This window comes from Schistocerca serialis, chromosome 4 (genome assembly GCF_023864345.2).
Source record: "Schistocerca serialis cubense isolate TAMUIC-IGC-003099 chromosome 4, iqSchSeri2.2, whole genome shotgun sequence".
Taxonomy (NCBI): Eukaryota; Metazoa; Arthropoda; class Insecta; order Orthoptera; family Acrididae; genus Schistocerca; species Schistocerca serialis.
Genome location: NC_064641.1, coordinates 784,062,452 through 784,082,406, shown reverse-complemented (window position 1 = coordinate 784,082,406; position 19,955 = coordinate 784,062,452). Strand labels below are relative to the sequence as shown.

General features: G+C 39.1%; 1 protein-coding gene across 1 annotated transcript in view; it reads left to right on the top strand.

Annotated features, from left to right (window-relative positions):
* The window catches only part of LOC126474945 (iduronate 2-sulfatase), a 122,589-nt gene that overhangs the window by 67,399 nt on the left and 35,235 nt on the right, over positions 1-19,955 (top strand). The window contains exon 5 of the mRNA XM_050102465.1: positions 15,431-15,568. Coding sequence (XP_049958422.1) covers positions 15,431-15,568 — 138 coding nt within the window. The remainder of the gene's footprint in view (positions 1-15,430; positions 15,569-19,955) is intronic.

Genomic DNA, 19,955 nt, shown 5'->3' with positions numbered 1-19,955 from the left:
TTGTAAAGGAACATTTGAAAATTGGGTTAATCATTTCAGGTTTTGCTTTGCAACCTTCAATTTCAGTTCCTGTCTCATTTGTTAGAGACTGGACTCCAACTTTGGTGCCATTAACAGCCTTTACATAGAACTAGAATTTCTTCAGGTTTTGTGAAAGATCATTTGACAATATTCTGCTACAGTAGTCATTCGAGGCTTTATGCATTGCTCTGTTGACAGCCAAATGACTTTCATTCAGCATCTCTCTAGCTACAGCCCTCTGCTTTGTTTTACACCTAATATGCAGTAATCTCTGTTTCTTTAGAAGTTTCTTTACAGTGACTGTATCCCATGGAGGTTCCCTTCCATTATGAAGTTTCTACTGTGTATATACATATCCAGTGTGTTTTGGTCAATTATTCTTTTAAACTTGAGCCATAGTCCCTCTACATGCTCCTGCCCTGTGCTGAAAGTTTGAAGTTCCTCATTGAGATATGACACTATCAATTTTTTATCTAGTTTACTGAATATACACTGAAGCACCAAAAAAACTGGTATAGGCATGCATATTCAAACACAGAGATGTGTAAACAAGCAGAATTCGACACTGCAGTTACAACACCTTTATAAGACAACAAGTGTCTGGTGCAGTTCTTAGATCAGTTACTGCTGCTATAATGCCAGGTTATCAAGATTTAAATGAGTTAGAATGTGGTGTTATAGTCAGTGAATGAGTGATGGGACACAGCATCTCCAAGGTAGTGAGGAAATAGGGATTTTCCCGTATGGCCATTTCACAACTGTACCGTGAGTATCAGGAATCCAGTAAAACATCAAATCTCTGACAAGACCAATGATGACTGAAGAGAATCATTCAGCATAACAGAAGTGCAACCCTTCTGCAAATTGCTGCAGATTTCAATGCTGGGCCATCAACAAGAGTCAGCATGCAAACCATTCAATGAAACATTATCGATATGGGCTTTTGGAGCCGAAGGCCCAGTCGTATATCCCTGACGACTGCACGACACAAAGCTTAACACCTTGCCTGGGCTCATCAACACTGACATTGGACTGTTGGTGTCTGGAAACATGTTGCCTTCTCAGATAAGTCTCATTTCAAATTGTATCAGGTGGCTGGATGTGTACAGGTATGGAGACAATCTCATGAATCCATGGATCCTTCATGTCCACAGGGAACTGTTCAAGCTGGTGGAGGCTCTGTAATGGTATGGAGCATGTGCAGTTGACTAATATGAAACTCCTGCTATGTCTAGACATGACTCTGACAGGTGACGCATACGTAAGCATCCTGTCTGATCACCTGCATCCATTCATGTCCATTGTGCATTCCGACAGACTTGGGCAATTACAGCAAGACAATGTGACACCCCACACTTCCTGAATTGCTACAGAGTGGCTCCAGGAATACTCTTATGAGTTTAAACACTTCTGCTGGCCACCAGGCTCCCCAGACATGAACATTATTGAACATATCTGGGGTGCCTTGCAATGTGCTGTTCAGAAGAGATCTCCACCCTATTGTACTTTTATGGATTTATGGGTAGGCCTGCAGGATTCATGGTGTCAATTCCCTCTAGCACTACTTCAGATATTAGTTGAGCCCATGCCACATCATGTTATAGTACTTCTGCATACTCGCAGGGGCCCTACACAATACTAGCAAGTGTACCACTTTCTTTGGCTTTCAGTGTATATATCTTTCTGCTTGTTTCATTTGTCCTTTGTAGCCTACTTTAGTAACCATTGTTGCCACAACTGCTTAATGGTTACTGGTACCAGTTTTGATGTGGACATGCTCAAAGAGGTCAGGTCTATTTGTTGCCATTAGGTCCAATATACTTCCATCATGAGTGGTGTTTCGAACTATCTGTTCTAGATAGTTTTCCAAGAAGGCATTTAATAATGTTTTACAGGATATTTTTCACACCCACCACTAACAAAACTGTAATTATTCCAATTTATTATTGGATGATTGACGTTTCAATCGATGGTTGCAGTACAATTGGAGAACTTATGTATGAGTGAACTGACATTTTGAGTTACATCAGAGGATGAGTCTGGTGGGCAATAGAAGGATCCAATTATCATTTTATGCCCACCCATGACACTGAGTCTTGCCCAAACAATCTCACACACAGCTTCAATTTCTATCTCAGTGGATTTGAGTTTCTTGTCTACTTGACAAATATAGCACCTCCATTTCCCATTTCCCTGTCCTTTTGATATACACTTAAATTTTTGCCAAAAATTTCACTGTCATTAATTTCAGTTCTCAACCATTTTCTTATAGCTAGTGTTATGTGAGCATCATTGCTTTTCATGGGCACTTTGAACTCTGGCATTTTGTTGCAATTGCTTCAGCAGTTAATCATTAGGATTTTGATACTCTCGCCTGTGGGAGGCATTTCTTTTGATCTTACACTGGTACTTCTGGGTTTCCTACAGCTGTAGTTATCTACATTAGATGGAGAATTTCCTAATTTAAAAATCTTTTGTGCGCACCCCACACACCATCAGTACCTGGATAGCAGCCTCTGGTTTGTAGTGCACATGTGACCCATTTAGTGGGACCCTACAGTTCTCAACCCTATGGCAAAAGTCTAGGAAGTTGCAGCCTAGTTTGTCATAGAACTTTCAACTCAGAACCAAAGGGCCATGGTCAATTTTGGGGACAATGCTGCAAATTGTGAGCTTCATTGAAACTCCTCGTGTGAGGCAGGTCTTCTCAAATTTCTCTGCCAGTCACTATAACGACCTGAGAATGACCTTGGAGCCCAGACAACAGGCATGTTCTGTAATGCATCAAACTGTTGGGAGATGAGTACATGATGCAGATCTCCATTCCACTGATCATGGTGAGCACTACATCATAGACTTCCAGGAGAAAACAAATAAAAAGACAGGCACAATATGGACAGAAGAAAAAAGATAACAACATAAAGACAAAATGAAATACTATTGGAAAGAAACAAAGGAAAGAAGAAAGAAGCCATAAGTTATTTCATGTGATCTTCACTAGGACAAACCAATTAAAAAAAAATTATAAGGAATTGTCACAATTGATAGTACCTTTGCAATACTACTGTAGTGACTGAAAGAAAGATAACTTATGAGAAATCAGGTAGACGGGTGTTTCACCATCTACATAAGTTGTGTGTACTGTGATATTTTGTAATCAGATATATCTTATAGAACGATTGGTGACCTGCTTATTACATCACACCTCTAAATAATAAAGTCTGCCATAACTTCTAGTTTCTGCTTTCTTTTCTGGCATCTTATTGTCTGTCAGTGCTTGAAACGTATAATGACACATTTCAGTTACTTGAATGAAAAAAAGACGTGCATTGTTATGGATGTATTTTCATGATAATTTGCAAATTTTTTGGCCCTCTAACAAACTTTTGCAAATCTGAATTGCAGGGAAGACGTTGATGAAACTGATCACCACCAGAAAACTCATTAATGTACTTTCTAACTATATTAGGTTTCAAGGTAACTCTGCTGTTCTGGTTACAAACATTGGCTATTGTAGCATGGTACATATTAGGAATAATAAGAACTACTCTTTTGTCTCTTTTTCTATGCTGTCTGACTTTTCTTTGTTGTCATTGTAACTAACTATTTTTTGTTAAGTAATATTCCACACACATATAGGATTATAAGTAAACAACTGGTTTATGGGGGCTGCAGGAATTACAAAAAAAAGGTCCTTATAGAGCATGTGGCAACAAATGGAGATCATGCACTCAGCGGGTGCAGTCAGCTGATCACCAATAACGTCAAGGTGGTTAGCGCGCTGACTGCTTAGTGCGTTGCCTTGTGCACTTATTCTTTGCTGCAAGAGCAGAGCGTTTTCTGAACTTGCTGTATGTTATATTTAAAAATTATTCTTCTCCTGTTGTTTGTGTTAGAGTCAAGATGTTCATTACAATCGTGACTCAATAAATGTACTCTCTTTTCATTTATGTTTATTTCTATGGTAATTTGGTGATAGTACAGCAGTGATAACAAAAGGTAGTTGTAGATTATAAGTTCATTAACTTTAGTTCCCATGTAATATATGCAAGTGTCAGTGTTATAGCCCTACAAGACACAGCTTCAGCGATGACCCTAATGTGATACATAGGTCAAGGAATACAGTTTTTGACACAAGATATCATCTTGCATCTATAAAATGACAGATAATGACTTGCACATCATGTCCAGAATAGTTGAGCAGCTTCCGCCGTATTGGCCAACCAATCCTGCACTCAGGTTTGTGCAAGTTGAGGCAAGTTTCTTGTGTTCAGAAATAACAATGGACTCATCAAAATTCATGCTTGCGGTCAGCCAACTTGATCATTGATTCATGGTGTGGATGCAGGACATTATAATGACCCTGCTAGCAACAAATGCATACTTGCAGTTGAAGTCAGAACTCATGTGCTGAGTGTCTACCTCTCAAATGAGAGAGCATGACACATATTAACACAGGAAGACTTAGGAGACAAGAAACCTTTACAGTACCTATGCCACTCGTGGTGCAAGGTCGACAGTCACATAGTGCTGGACACGTTTTTTATGCTCATTATAGATCAGCAGAATACCGGCACAAGCAGCAATCACTTCTCAAACTGGAATGGTTTGAGATGTTCAGTTCCAACTCAGCAGTTATTTGCGGCAGTGCTTCAGCAGAGACAAAACCTGACTGTGATAGATTGTCAAGAAAGGAGATGGTACTTGAACACCAGCTGAATGATGACTTGTTAAAAAAGACTGACACCCTGGGTAAACAACTGAATGAACTTCTCACTGATCATAACACTAAAAGTAGATACCGGTGCGCTCACAGAGCAGTTCCACATCCCACACTTCTCATCGCAATGACAACATACGCTGGTACCATCAGCAGTTTGGCGACCAAGCTCACAAGTGGAACCTGCCATGCGAGTACATGAACCTCAAGCATCAAGCAGAAGTCGATGCCCCTACTTGTGCCTCCACCCGCCAATTCTGACAGACTGCAAGTCAGACAGAAATTTTTTGATTGGTATGGGCTGTGACTTAAGTATTCTGCCATACGACAAGATGCATGAGTACCACCCATCCACTACCTTCAAGCTGTCAGCAGCCATCAAGTCAATCATTCAAATGTATGGCATACAACATTTGGAGCTGGATCTAGGACCACTTTGTGCAATAATGTGGAATTTTGATGTCACCGACGTGGTGAAACTGATAATTGGAGCAGATGTCCTGGCCCACTACCACCTGCTAGTGGATGTCACCAGTGCCTGCTTCCGAGATGCTGTCACTGGGCTGATGAGGGTTGGTTATCAACGTTACACCATCAGCTGCATCGTCAAGCTTATCCAGGCAGCAGAAGACCATCAGCTCTGCACCTGCTCCCCAAAAAGAACAATGCATGGCAGCCATGTGGAAACTACCACACTTTGAATGCCAGAACCATTCTGGGCCATTAATCAGTACTGCACTTGAAGGATTACAATAATGCCTTAAGTGGGAAACAGGTCGTCAGTGTACTTGACTGCCCTAAGGCACATACGCAAAACCCTGTTGCTGAAAAAGACATTCTGATTACAGCAGTAATCATGTCTTTTGGATTATTTGAGAGTTTATTCATCACCTTTGGCTTCAGAAATGCCACACAGACATGGCAGCGATTCATTGTTTCAATGCTACAAAGTTTACCATACTGAACTTGTCATAGGGTGTGTTTGCCAAAACAAGGATACCTTCCTTGGACATGTAACTTCATCAGAGGGATTATGAACGTTACCTGAGAAGGTTGAGGTGGTATTCAACATTCCACATCCAGTTACAACGAAGGAACTATGCAGGTTCTGCAGCATGCTCAGTTTTCACTGTTGCCACTTACTGCGAGCTGCTGAATTGCAAGAACCACTAACAGCCACATTGGCTGGCCCCAAGGTGAAAGGCAAGGCATTGTTTCAATGGTTGTGGCCAATGATTGATGTGTTTGAGGCAGCCAAGAAGACTACACTTCTTGCAAACCCTGTGAAAGATGCGCCCCGGGCACTGGTGGTGGGTGCTAGTCAGTGTGCACTCAGTGCAGCACTTCAACAGTATGTCAACAAGACATGGCAGATGCAAGCCTTCTCTTCAGGCACACTAATGCCAGCACAACAAAGGTGGAACTCATATGATTGGGAATTGTTGGCCATTTATATAATGCTGAAATACTTCCATACACAGTCAGAAGCACGAATCTTCACGATATTCACAAACAACAAGCCTCTCATGAGCACCTTCAGTCAAAACAAAGATAAATGCTTGTCATTACAACTTAACCAGCTTGAGTACATACTTCATTCTCAGGGCTAAATAATGTGGTGTCTGACTGTTCATCTTGGGCTAGTGCTGTCATGAACACCATTGATCTCTTATGTCTGTGTAACTTGCAGCAATCTGATCAAGAGCTACATAACCTTCTTGAAGGCACAGAGACTGGACTACAACTTGAACTCATGAATGTACCTGGAGCAGCTGCTTGTCTGTACTGTGACATTTCCAATGGGAACACAGGCCCATACATGCCAGCGTGCTAGCAGGTCTACGCAAGCATGTCTTCCATGGTCTGTATGACCTCTGACACCCAAACACCAGAGCATCAGCAAAACTTGTTGCCCCCACTATGTTTGGTATGGAGAACAAAAAGATAGTCAGCAGTGGGCCCACAAATGCATGGCTTATCAACAAAGTAAGATTGCTTGCCACATACATGAGCCCAAAAGAAACTTCCCACAAACAACTGAAAGATTCGCCAATATTCATGTAGATGTCGTGGGACCTCTGCCACTGTCAGATGGACAACACTATTTACTGACGATCATGGATAGATTCAGATGATGGCCTGAAAAAATTCTGGTTGACAGCACCTCTGTTGAGAAACTGGCAGTGGCGTTCATGTCGCAGTGTGTCACTCGATTTGGCTGCCCGTTACATATCACTACTGACAGGAGATACCAGTTGAAATCAAAGCTCTTTACACAGATGAGCAAATTTTCTGGCACTACCCACCACCTCACTACACGCTATTGCCCAACCAGCATTTTAATGTCAGAGCACCGGCACTGCTCCCTCAAGGCAGTGCTCATTTGCTATGACACTAAGTGGACTACAGCCTTACCCCTTGTTTTACTCAGCCCACAAGCAGTACCTGGACACAGCGCCAGTAGAGCTAGTATATGGTGAGACATTGTGCCTACCAGGAGAATTTATTGATTCAAGTGCTTCATCAAAGAAAACTCTGTACCAACCAGAATTTATAGCACAACTCAGAGAGTACACCACATACATCCAATCAGCCAGCGTAATGGCATGGACAATGTCCCTCCATCATTCATGCACGAAGGATTATCAAACAGTGTTCATGTCATGCTACTTGCAGTGGAATTAAATCAGTCCTTACACCACCAAATACTCCACTGTGTCCTTGCCTGCAATGACAGAACTCTAGACATTCTAGTCAATGGTAAACACAACACTGTCACAACTGACCAGGTTAAACCCGCCCTTGTGTTTGAAGACCCCATCGATGCATCCCTGCCCAGTCAACCGCCTCCATTGCCTTCTACGGGCAACCACCCATCTCCTGCCTCACCATTGCCACAGCCACCTGCCAAATGTGCTCTGCTCAGCATGTCCACTTTCCTGCAAGATTCCTCAGCAGTATCAAGTCTTGTGGACACTGATGGTGCTCCACTTCTGTGCAGTGGGCTGATGGGGCGTCCAGGGGAGATCGGGCAATCAAAAGGTGTGATCAGCTGATCACCAGTACCATCAAGGAGGTTTGCGCACCTGCTTGGAGTACTGTCTCACGTGCTTATTCCTTGCTGCAAGAGCAGAGCATTGTTTGAACCTGCTGTATGTTATTCTTAAAAATTATTCTTCTCGTGTTGTTTGTCCGAGATGTTCATTAGAGTCAAGGCTCAGTAAGTGTTACTCTCTTTTCATTTATGTTTATTTCTATGGTAATTTGGAGAGAGTACAGCAGCAATAATGACAAGATAGTTGTAGATTACGAGCTCATTAACCTTAGGCCCCAAATAACATATGCAAGCAAGTGGCAGTCTTGTAGCTCTACAAGACACGGCTCCAAGCAAATATCCTTTGTTCAAGTAGATTTCCATAAGATGTGAAACAACTCCAGATATATGAGTAATCTCTATCTTTTCCCCTTACTTGCTGTAGCAGGATTCACAAATATCATAAACTTTCACATGATGCCTGAGTGTTTTTTATGTTGTTTTTGTTGTGGTCTTCAATTCAGACTGGTTTGATGCAGCTCTCCGTGCTACTCTATCCTGTGCAAGTTTCTTCATCTCGATGTAACAACTGCAACCTACATCCTTCTAAATCTGCTTAGTAAATTCATTTCTTCACCTGCCTATACAATTTTTAGCCTCCACGCTGCCCTCCAGTACTAAATTGGTGATCCCTTGATGCCTCAGAACATGTCCTATGAACCAATTCCTTCTTCTAGTCAAGTTGTGCCACAAATTCCTCTTCTCCTCAATTCTATTCAGTACTTCCTCATTTGTTACTTGCTCTACCCATCTAATCTTCAGCATTCTTCTGTAGCATCACATTCTGAAAGCTTCTATTCATTTCTTGTCTAAACTATTTATAGTCCATGTTTCACTTCCGTACATGACTACACTCCACACAAATACTTTCAGAAAACATTTCCTGACACATAAGTCTATACTCGATGTTAACAAATTTCTCTTCTTCAGAAACGTTTTCCTTGCCATAGCCAGTCTACATTTTATATCCTCCCTACTTTTACCATCATCAGTTATTTTGCTCCCCAAATAGCAAAACTCATCTACTACTTCAAATATCTCATTTCCTAATCTAATGCTCTTGGTATCACTTGATTTAATTTGACTACATTCCATTGTCCACATTTTTCTTTTGTTGATTTTATACCCTCCTTTCAAGCCACTGTCCATTCCATTCAGCTGTGCTTCCAGGTCCTTTGCTGTGTCTGACAGAATTACATTGTCATTGACAAACCTCAAAGTTTTTATTTGTTCTCCATGGATTATATTCCTACTCCAGATTTTTCTTTTGTTTCCTTTACAGCTTGCTCAATTTACAGATTGAATAACATCAGGGATAGGCTACAACCCTGTCTCACTCTCTTCCCAACCATTGCTTCCCTTTCACATCAACTCTTATAACTGCAATCTGGTTTCTGTACAAACTGTATATAGCCTTTTGCTACCTGTATTTTACCCCTGCCACCTTCAGAATTTGAAAGAGAGTACTCCAATCAACATTGTCAAAAGCCTTCTCTAAGTCTACAAGTGCTAAAAACGTAGGTTTACCTTTCCTTAATCTATCATTTAAGATAAGTCATAGGACCAGTATTGCCTCCAACATTTCTATGGAATCCAAACTGATTGTTCCAGAGGTTGGCTTCTACCAGTTTTTCCATTCATCTGTAAAGAATTCGTGTTAGTATTTTGCAGCCATGACTTATTAAACTAATAGTTCAATAATTTTCACACCTGTCAACATCTGCTTTGTTTGGAATTGGAATTATTATATTCTTCTTGAAGTCTGAGAGTATTTTGCCTGTCTTGCACGTCTTGCTCACTAGATGATAGAGTTTTGTCAGGGCTGGTTCTCCCAAAGCTGTCAGTAGTTCTAATGGAATATTGTCTACTCCCAGGGCCTTGTTTCGACTTAGGTCTTTCAGTGCTTTGTCAAATTCTTCACACGGCATCATATCTCCCATTTCATCTTCACCTACATCCTCTTCCACTTCCATACTATTGCCCTCAAGTGCATTGCCCTTGTATAGATCATCTGTATACTCCTTCCACCATTCTGCTTTCCCTTTTTTGCTTAGAACTCGTTTTCCATCCGAGCTATTGATATTCATACAAGTGGTTCTCTTTTCTCTAAAGGTCTATTTAATTTTCCTGTAGGCAGTATCTATCTTACCCCTAGTGATGTATGCCTCTACAGCCTTACATTTGTCCTCTAGCCAGCTCTGCTTTGCCATTTTGGACTTCCTATCAATAGAATTCTTTCATAATTTCTCTTTTACTTCTTTTTTCAACATTCTCTTACACATTGGTCCATTTGAGATATGGTGCTAATGCAGTTGAGCTAATCCAGCTGTCTGCATTAATACTGTGGTTAATATGTTCAATTGGTTTAACTGGTCTAATCACAGCCTGAGTTTTTTTAAATTTTTTTTTCTATTGAACTTAGATTTTATCCATCTGAATCCCTTTTTGTGCAAATATAAACATTAAACAGATAACTAGTGTGAGCAACAGTGAGGCACATGATTTTTAAGCCATACTGGCATAGATTTTTCGGAATGTATAAGTACATTTTGAATCTGAATTTACCACAAAATGATACCAGCAAATGCATCAATACATGCACATTCTCTAATACTGTACAACATTTTACAGTTGTCAGTAAATTTTGTGCTGGAGCTGAAGGATCATTTTGCTTGTGCTCAGAATGGGTTGTGTTCATAAATGAATCTTAAGCATGTTATAAATACATCAAACCAGTTTTTGGGTATAATGCATCTAAACATAAACATCAAAAAAAGTTTTGCATCGCCCCAATTCCCAGAACTCCTGAAGACAGCTGTTGATTGTGGATATTGATTCACAGACACTGTCCCTTTGACTGTTCAGAGATGTCACTAAACCCACCCAAAGATGTAAACAAGCATGCATGAGCAGCACCTATTAGATGGAGGGGTCCGACAGCCGATCGGTTCCAGCCATTCCACCAGGAAGGAGGTACATAGCTCGTGTTGTCTGTAGTTCATCCATGCCTAGATGGTCAATAGCACAGTTTGATCACATCCACAACATTACTTTGTGCCAGGAAGGGCTGTCAACAAGGGAAGTGTCCTGGCGTCTCAGAGTGAACAAAAGTTGTGTTGTTCAGACATGGAGGAGATCCAGAGAGACAGGAACTGTTGATGACGTGCATCACTCTGGCAGCCCACCTAACCTAACCTAACCGAACCTAACTATATAATTCACAGTCGCTCTGTGTCACTTGAAGTTTATCAGGAGAATGGTATTTTTAAATTTCAGTATTTGTGCATTGTCAATTTGCACTGGCACATTTTATGAATTGTTTTAAGTATATTCACTATGCAGCACAATAATCAGGCCAACAACCATTTCTTACTCCACAACAATGCAGTCTGAATAAAACCAGTAATAACTATGACATGCTGGATAGCATGCATGATAGCATTAATTTTTCTTTTGTCAGGTATTGCTGGTGTAAGAAAAATGGTTGATTCTGTCATTATAAAGACACTTCACCTTATCATAACAACTACAAACAATAAACAAGGAAATGTTTTATTGACAAACTGCCTATTGGCTTCTGTCTCGGGTTCTTCGACCGACGTTCATCTAATGATTTTTCTCTCAGCCGAAGAACCCGAGACAGAAGCCAATAGGCAGTTTGTCAACAAGTGGCCACGAAAGCCTTAACAATTTTGTAAATGTTTTATTGTTACTAAAATAATATGCACTATTAAAAATAGTCATAACAACTGTGCTGCAGAAACTGTTATAAAATGGTGTATGTGTAAGCAATATTGCATTTCAATAAATTAAAGTTATGACTGGTGGAAGTCATCTGTAATGTAACATCAAGCACTGCCTTGATTTATATTCCTGTGCTTGTCGCCTTTGAAAGAATTACATATGTGATAATTAGTTTGTTGATACGAACTGCCCATTATTCAAAACCTTGTTTTTGTGTAGTTTAGGTTCTTTAATTTCTGGATGTTAGTACTACACAAGTGATCACATGCTAGATGGGAAGGGCTGTACAAACCACTGTTATCAGTGGTTCTTCATGCCATAAAAATGAGTAACTTCAAGATTTTGTTTTAAAAATACTTGTAATGTGAATTAGCAGCTAAAATTTTGACAGAGCGTTTTCTTCATTTTATTCTTCCTGCAGAAAAATTTCAGGGCAGGTTTCAACATGTCAGGATGGACCATTCCCTTGTTAGATCATATGAGAGTTTGTTTATAAAAACATTTCATTGTGATTCATTCATATTATTTAGGTTTTTAAGTTCTAAATCGCTTAGTGACGTTTGTTAATAGTCATTCCACGAGAAAAATTAAAATGATATATGTCAGTGAACCACCTTAAACAAATACTGGCAATACACCATTTTTATGAGAAGAGTGTTCCAGTAATGTTGTGACAAACTTCAAGGGATTGTAGAGGATGTCTTGAGGAACAAATTGAGGATAGGAAACATCACCCAATGATACTGGTGCCTGCCATTAGGCCATCCATATATCTGCAAATGTGACTGCGTGCTGAGGGATCATATGCAGAACATTTCGCAATATAGTTTGTTATTCAGTGATCATGACTGATTGCCGGAATTGCCGTTGGAGAATATGGAACTAGCTGCTGTATATACAGGAAATGTCTCCTGTGAATGCAAAGCTCTGTTTGTTTGTTGGATGATGTTTGCAGCATGGTACATATTAGAAATAATAAGAACTATTCTTTTGTCTCTTTTCTACGCTGTCTGACTTTTCTTTGTTGTCATTGTAACTTGTTATTTTTTGATGTTTCAGACACGGGTTTCCGTCTGCAGTTTATTCTTCTCCTGTAGAAGACCAAAACACATTGGAGATTTTATAGGGTTCAAGGAAAAAATAACCTGCAGATGGGAATCTGGGTCTGGAACTATCATCCAACGAGTCAACAGAGAATCACATTCATAGAAGACAAGGCCTTTCTATGCAGCAGCTAGCTCCATCTTCTCCACTGGCGACCATGCCAATCAGTCATGGTAACATAATAACAAATAACACTGTGAGGCATTCTGCCTATGTTCATCAGCATACAAAGTCGTGTGTGCTGCCAAAGAGATGGCCTAATGGCAAGCACCAGTGTCTATAACTTCGGTGCTCTGTAGTGTTGTTAGATGATGTTTCCATACCTGGGTTCCTATTCTTGAGTTGTGCACCCTCTACAATCCCTCAAAGTTTGTTGCAACATTTCTGGGACACCCTGTACATTTTCATATAGAATTTTTATCTCTTGCACTCCTTTGTAGGGTTTTGAACACAGTTTTATACTGTGCTGAAAACATCTATAACAGGTTGTTGGTGAACATCAGGCAGAAAATAGAAAACCCCCCCAAAAAAGGGTGGAGGCAGAACAATTCATCATTATACTTAGACTCATCAACATAAGTTATATAGACATCTGATAGCAGTATGTTCTAACTAAATGTTTTGTTTGGAGCATTAGATTAAATAACAGCTGAATAGTGTAGGAGAAGGAGTAGAGGATTTTTTTTTCATATTAGCTCTTTTTCTCCTAATATAACATATGTAAAGTTATCAAGATGAAATTGCCATTATTATCAATGTGAGTAATTGAGCACTAGTCTTAAATTTTTGTTATGCTTCACAAAATTAGCCAGAAAGTGTTCCTTCCACCTGTTAAAATATAATATGTTCCACATTCCTGAAGTGTCTCCTTTATTATGTGATTTCTGAAACACAATGTGTGAATGAATAAGTGAATTCCAATATAGAAGTAGATGTAGAAGTTTATTGTCTCATTATATACGATTTCAAGCCATTGACTTAAAAGTACAGGAGACTCGTCAAAACACAAAAACTGTTTTACAATTTTCCTTATAATATCAGTAATATACAGTACTGAATAATTACTTAATTAAGCAGTTAATAATTTTTCTTCGAAAGTAGCAAACTTTTAACATTATCATTTATGATTTCTTCTACTGAATAGTAACATTTCTGAACTAGTTTCTCATATAAGGATTTCTTCAGTGTTTCTAAATTTATGCTGAGAAATTCTCTTCCTTTCAATTTGTTATAAATTTTCATACCCATATAATGTGGAGTTTGAGCATAAAGTTTTAAACGGTGCATAGGCAGTGTAAAGTTATTTTGATTTCTGGTGTTGTAATCATGTTGAAAATGATTTGCTACTAATAAATCAGGGTTACTATGTACAAAGATAATCAGCTCATATATGTATAGTGAAGGAACACTTAGTATACTCAGATTTTTTAAGAGTGGACGTCATGATTTTCTTCGCCCTACATTGTACATATTTCTAATGGTGGCTTTCTGAAGTTTTAGTATTTGACACATATTGTTTGAGGTACCTCAAAACACAATACCATACCTTGTTACTGACTCAAAGTAACTGCGATATACTACTTTTCTTATGCCCATACTGGTAGCATTGTACAATATTTTCATTGCATATGCTAGGCTATTTAATTTATTTGAAAGGTACTGTATTTGTGACCCCCATGATAGATTTTTATCTAGTTGCATTCCTAGGAATTTCACACACCCACCTTCCTGCAAATCCTGGTTTCTGTGACTGACCTGAATATCATTTAATTTTGCTTGTTTTGTTTTAAATTGCATTAACGGAGTCTTTTCCATGTTTAATTTTAACCCATTTAAATCAAACCAGGTATCTAAGTTTTCTAGAGAATTTAATACATTTCCCAGAAATGTAATGTTTGGATTTGAAATAAGTTTTTGGATCACTTTCAGATATCCAGCATCACGGTATATGTACAGCAGAGACAACTTGACACACGCGTGCACGCGCGCGCGCGCGCGCGCGCGCGCGCCCACACACACACACACACACACACACACACATTTGACCATTGTCTCTGGCTGCCAGGCTGCCAAGGCCAGACAAGGTCTGGCCTCGACAACCACAGACAGTGGATGTGTGTGAGAGCTGCATTTGCATATCTGTGTGTGTGTGTGTGTGTGTGTGTGTGTGTGTGTGTGTGTGTGTGTGTGTGTGTGTGTGTGTGTGTGTGTGTGTTTTGTCTAGTTCAGAAGAAGGCTTTTTGGCCAAATGCTTACTTGTTTAGCAGTCTTTTTGTTGAGCCTGTCTGCGGCTCTACATTTTCACTATGTAGTGGAACAGTTTACTGAAAAGTCTTAAATTGCTGGCCTGAGACACTACAGTTTTTCACAAAAAGACTGAACTAGATATATCGAGGGATGAAATGAAATCCTGTGATCATATCTATGAAAACAGTTGCAAGAAAGCTTCACTTCAGTTTAATGTCTTGATAATAATAATAATAATAATAATAATAATAATAATAATAATGAACCAACTGTTGCCAATGTAATAAACTTTAAGTTCTCATCCTCTTTTACAGCCTTTAAACATTGTTCTTTTGATTTCATACATGCATGTTAATAATTAACATTAGAAAAGCATGAATAATTAAAAAAACACAATAAGTTCTAAACAAAAGCTAATGAAATGTATAGTTAGTTACTTCAGTGTTCTGGTTTTTGTATATGTCAAAAGTAACAGCTGAACACGACTTCACATTTTACAGATGAGACATCAAAATTAATACGGCAGAGTTACTATGCAGCAACGTCATATATTGATGACCTTATTGGACAGTTGCTGAAAGAACTTAACTCCCATGATTGGAAAAACAATACAATTATCGTACTCACAGGAGATCATGGTAAATATAATTACACTTGTTAGTTAACTGCGACATAAACTTTATTTCATTCTTTTTCATCAGAGACCCTAGACTTGGGATGTAAATTCTGATTACCACTAAAAAACATAATAATTAAATAGGTTTTAAATTTTCCAATACTGTTATGTAGACAACTGATAGTAATCTCTCATATTTCCAAAGTTATGCAAATATTTTGTATCAAGCAGTAGATAAAGGTTCTTCATTAAGAGATTTATTAAACATTGTCTGTAAATTAATTAAAAATGTCTTAATGTTTGTTTTCCTGTTAGCTCTTATGTTAGTGTTTACAACCTTCTTTCAATCAGGTAGATTGCTTTTAGTTTTGTAGAGCAGCTGCATATTATTGCGGGAGCTGAAGGATATGGAAAGTAAAAAAGTAAATAAAAATTGCACAAGCATCCTGAGTATTACCTCACTTACTGTATGATACTACATTCACAGTGTTTGTGCATCTCCCTGACACACTCATGAGTTCAGCTGCTTTATTGATGGTTATTGTCAGAGTCCAAGTACATGGATTCCAACATCTAATGTCACCATCTCCCTCTTTCATTTCAGGTATTGTCTTCAATGACAGAAGCAATGGACATCATACAGTACTTCCTCTACTATAGCTACACTTGTACATTGTGAAGACCAAAGAGCATTACTGGCAGCTTAAAGTGTGTTGAGTTGTTGAGAAATGGGACACTGTTGGTTGAGACATCCAGTTCCCAATAAGCAGTATAACTCCAGGCAGCTGAGTGCCTAGGGGAATATGCCATATACAGGGTGATTCTGTGATGATGTTACAGACTTTCGTGGATGATGGAGAAGGGTAAATGTAACAGTGTGATATGAGGGACCCTGGTCTGGAAAAGACTGAGTCGAAAGTCATAACCAAAGTCATTCTAATATCTATGACACAGGAATATATGTACCACTGTTGCTGCTAAGATTGTAGGGTAGGCAACTTTCAGGGGCAGTAGTATGGACCAAAGCAAAGAAACAAGTCAACTAAAATGCATACCTCAAGAGCGATGAGCATTTTTTCATCTTTAATACTATGAGACACATCTCTTCTACTGCAAGTTCTTTGGTTACAATAGTTTTGGAGGAGGTAGTATGAACCAAAACAAGAAAAAAATGTCCAGTCAATATTGGCTCTGGAATGCAAACCTTGAGACCTATGAGTGCTTGTTCATGTTCACTATGGTGAAGCACATATCTTCCACTGAACACATGCCCATAGTTCCTAAGATATGCGTTGTGGAGCCCATATTTACCAGATTTTTTTTTTTTTTTTTTGTTTTGGTCCATACTACCTCCTCCAAAAATTTGGAAACCAAAGAGATTGCGAGATGTGTTTCACAGCATTGAAGTTGAACTAGCACTTGAGGTATGCATTTTAGAGCTCACATTTACTAGACTTTTTGTCTTGTTTTTGTCGTTGCTACCACATCTGGAAGTTGCCCAACTTACAATCTTAGTAGCAAGAGTACCAAGATGTGTGTTCCACTGTTAAAAGTATCAGAACAATTTTTGCATATAATTTTCATCTTGGTCATTTCCTAACTAGGGTCCCTTACCTCAAATTGATACATTTATCCTTCACACATCATCCCTGAAAGTTTGTAGCAGCACCACAGAATCACCCCATATAACATTCTTACATATATTTCATAGTAAATGTCATTAAATTCAGTACCAGTAACCCTTCTCTCTGTTTTGGGATTTAAATGCTATAAACATTTAATTTCATCCAGAATAGAGGTATGGGAACAAAAATCTCATATTTTAATTAATAAAATTCAGAGGACACTAAAGACAGTTTGGTGTTTATCTTCTCTGTATTTTATACCTTTTTTTTCACAAATACGGTAGTACCTAACCTTGAATAGTAATTTCTCAATCACATTTATATTAATACTGCATATGACAAAGTATCTATAGAGTTTCAGGTACTAACAGTTATATGAAAAAGATGGATAACCACTCATCACAGAGAGAAGGTACCGAGTGGTGGGCAGGCACATTGAAAAAACCAAAACCTCCTTGGCTGCCCTTCCTCTACCTGCCTATTGCCTTACCTGCTTCCTCTCCAGTCCTACACATCCCTTCTCCATCATTAACTCACCTGTGTGGTACTCTCTGTTGCCCCACCAAGCACAGCATCCGTTTGTTGCACCTAGTAGCCTACTATATTGTCCCCATCATGTTCCTACACACTCCCACAGCCAGAACTAGCATCTTCCTTCACCCTGCCCTGCAAGCCCTCCCTCTTCTCCTCTCACTCCTCATTCTGCCCCACAACAGAGGCATGTTTTCAATGTGTCTGTCTGCCAATGAACACCACCTCAGTGTGGTGAGTAGCAAACTCTTGTTGTTGTTGTTGTCATCAGTCCAAAGACTGGTTTGATGCAGCTCTCCAAGCTACCAAACTGCTCTATCCTGTGCAAAACTCTTCATCTCTGAATAACTGCTGCAGCCTACATCCTTCTGAATCTGCTTACTGTGTTCATTTCTTGACCTCTTCCTATAATTTTGAGCTCCCCACACTTTCCTCCAACACTAAATTGGTGGTCCCTTGATGTCTCAGATTGTGTCCTGTCAACCGATCCCATCTTCTAGTCAGGTTGTGCCACAATTTTCTTTTCTCCCCAATCCTGTGTAGTATTTCTTCACTAGTTATGTGATCTGCCCATCTAATCTTCAGCATTCTTCTGTAGCTCCACACTTCAAAAGCTTCCATTCTCTTTTTGTATAAACTGTTTATTGTCCACGCTTCACTTCCATACATTGCTACACTCAATACAAATACTTTCAGAAAAGACTTATGAACATTTAAAACTATAATCAACATTAACAAATTTCTCTTCTTCAGAAATGTTTTTCTTGATACTGCCAGTCTACATTTTATATCCCCTCTACTTTGACCATCATCAGTTATTTTGCTCCCCTTATAACAAAACTCATCTACTACTTTAAGTGTCTCAATTCCTAATCCAGTTCCTTCAGCATTGCCTCTACTTTGACCATCATCAGTTATTTTGCTCCCCTTATAACAAAACTCATCTACTACTTTAAGTGCCTCAATTCCTAATCCAGTTCCTTCAGCATTGCCTGTTTTAATTCGACTACATTCAATTATCCTTGTTTTGCTTTTGTAGATGCTCTTCTGACACCCTCCTTTCAATACCGGTCTATTACTTTCAACTGTTCTTCTAAGTCCTTTGTTGTTTCTGTCAGAATTACAATGTCATCAGCAAACCTCAAAGTTTTTATTTCTTCTCTCTGGACTTTAATACCTACTCCAAATTTTTCTTTGGTGTCCTTTACTGCTAGACCAATGTAGAGTTTGAATAACATCAGGGATAGTCTACAACTCTGCCTATCTCTCTTCTCAACCACTGCTTCCCTTTCATGCCCACTTGACTCATAGCTACCATCTGGTTTCTGTACAAGTTGTAAACAGCCTTTTGTTCCCTGTATTTTACCCCTACTTCCTTCAGAATTCTAAAGAGAGTATTCTAGTTAACAATGTCAAAAGCTTTCTCTAAGTCCACAGATTCTATAAATGTAAGTTTGCTTTTCCATAAGCTATCTTCTAAGAAAGATCATAGGGTCAGTATTGCCTTATGTGTTCTTACATTCTTATGGAATCCAAACTGATCTTTCCCGAGTTTGGCTTCTACCAGTTTTTGCTTTCTTCTGTAAAGAATTCATGTTAGTATTTTGCAACTATGGCTTATTATACTGATAGTTTGGTAATATTCATGCTGTATCCTGCTACTAGTGTGTGTAAGTGTAAGTGCATCAAGTGGAGTGTCACCGTGCATGTGTACTTACATCAACTGCCAACTGTATCAGTGTGGGCCAGCCACTAGAGGCCACCTGTAGGAAATGTGCATATGGCATGGTCTCTGCTGTGCCGTCTACCGGCGACTCACACCTATATACTTGTGGAGCAGCACTGACTCACTCTCACTATGTTCTTTTAGTTTGTACTGCTCACATCAGTTGTTCTGGGTATCGCTTATGCTGCACCTCCTGTATGATTGTTTTGTCTTGTTATGTGTGAAGTCATGAGAGGCTATTTCCATTATTAATCAAAGGTTTATGAATAAAGCCACATTTTTGTTACTTGGATTGGTTTTGCGTGTTACTTGGTTACTACAATTCACACTTTTTAGCACCTGCTTTCTTTGGAATGGAAATTATAGTATTCTTCTTCAAGTCTGAATGTATATCACCTTCCTCTTACATTTGCACACCAGATGGAAGAGTTCTGTCATGGCTGCCTCTCCCATTGCTATCATTAGTTGTGATGGAGTATGCAATGCTCTGTCAAATCCATCTTGCAGTATCACATCTCCCACCTTCA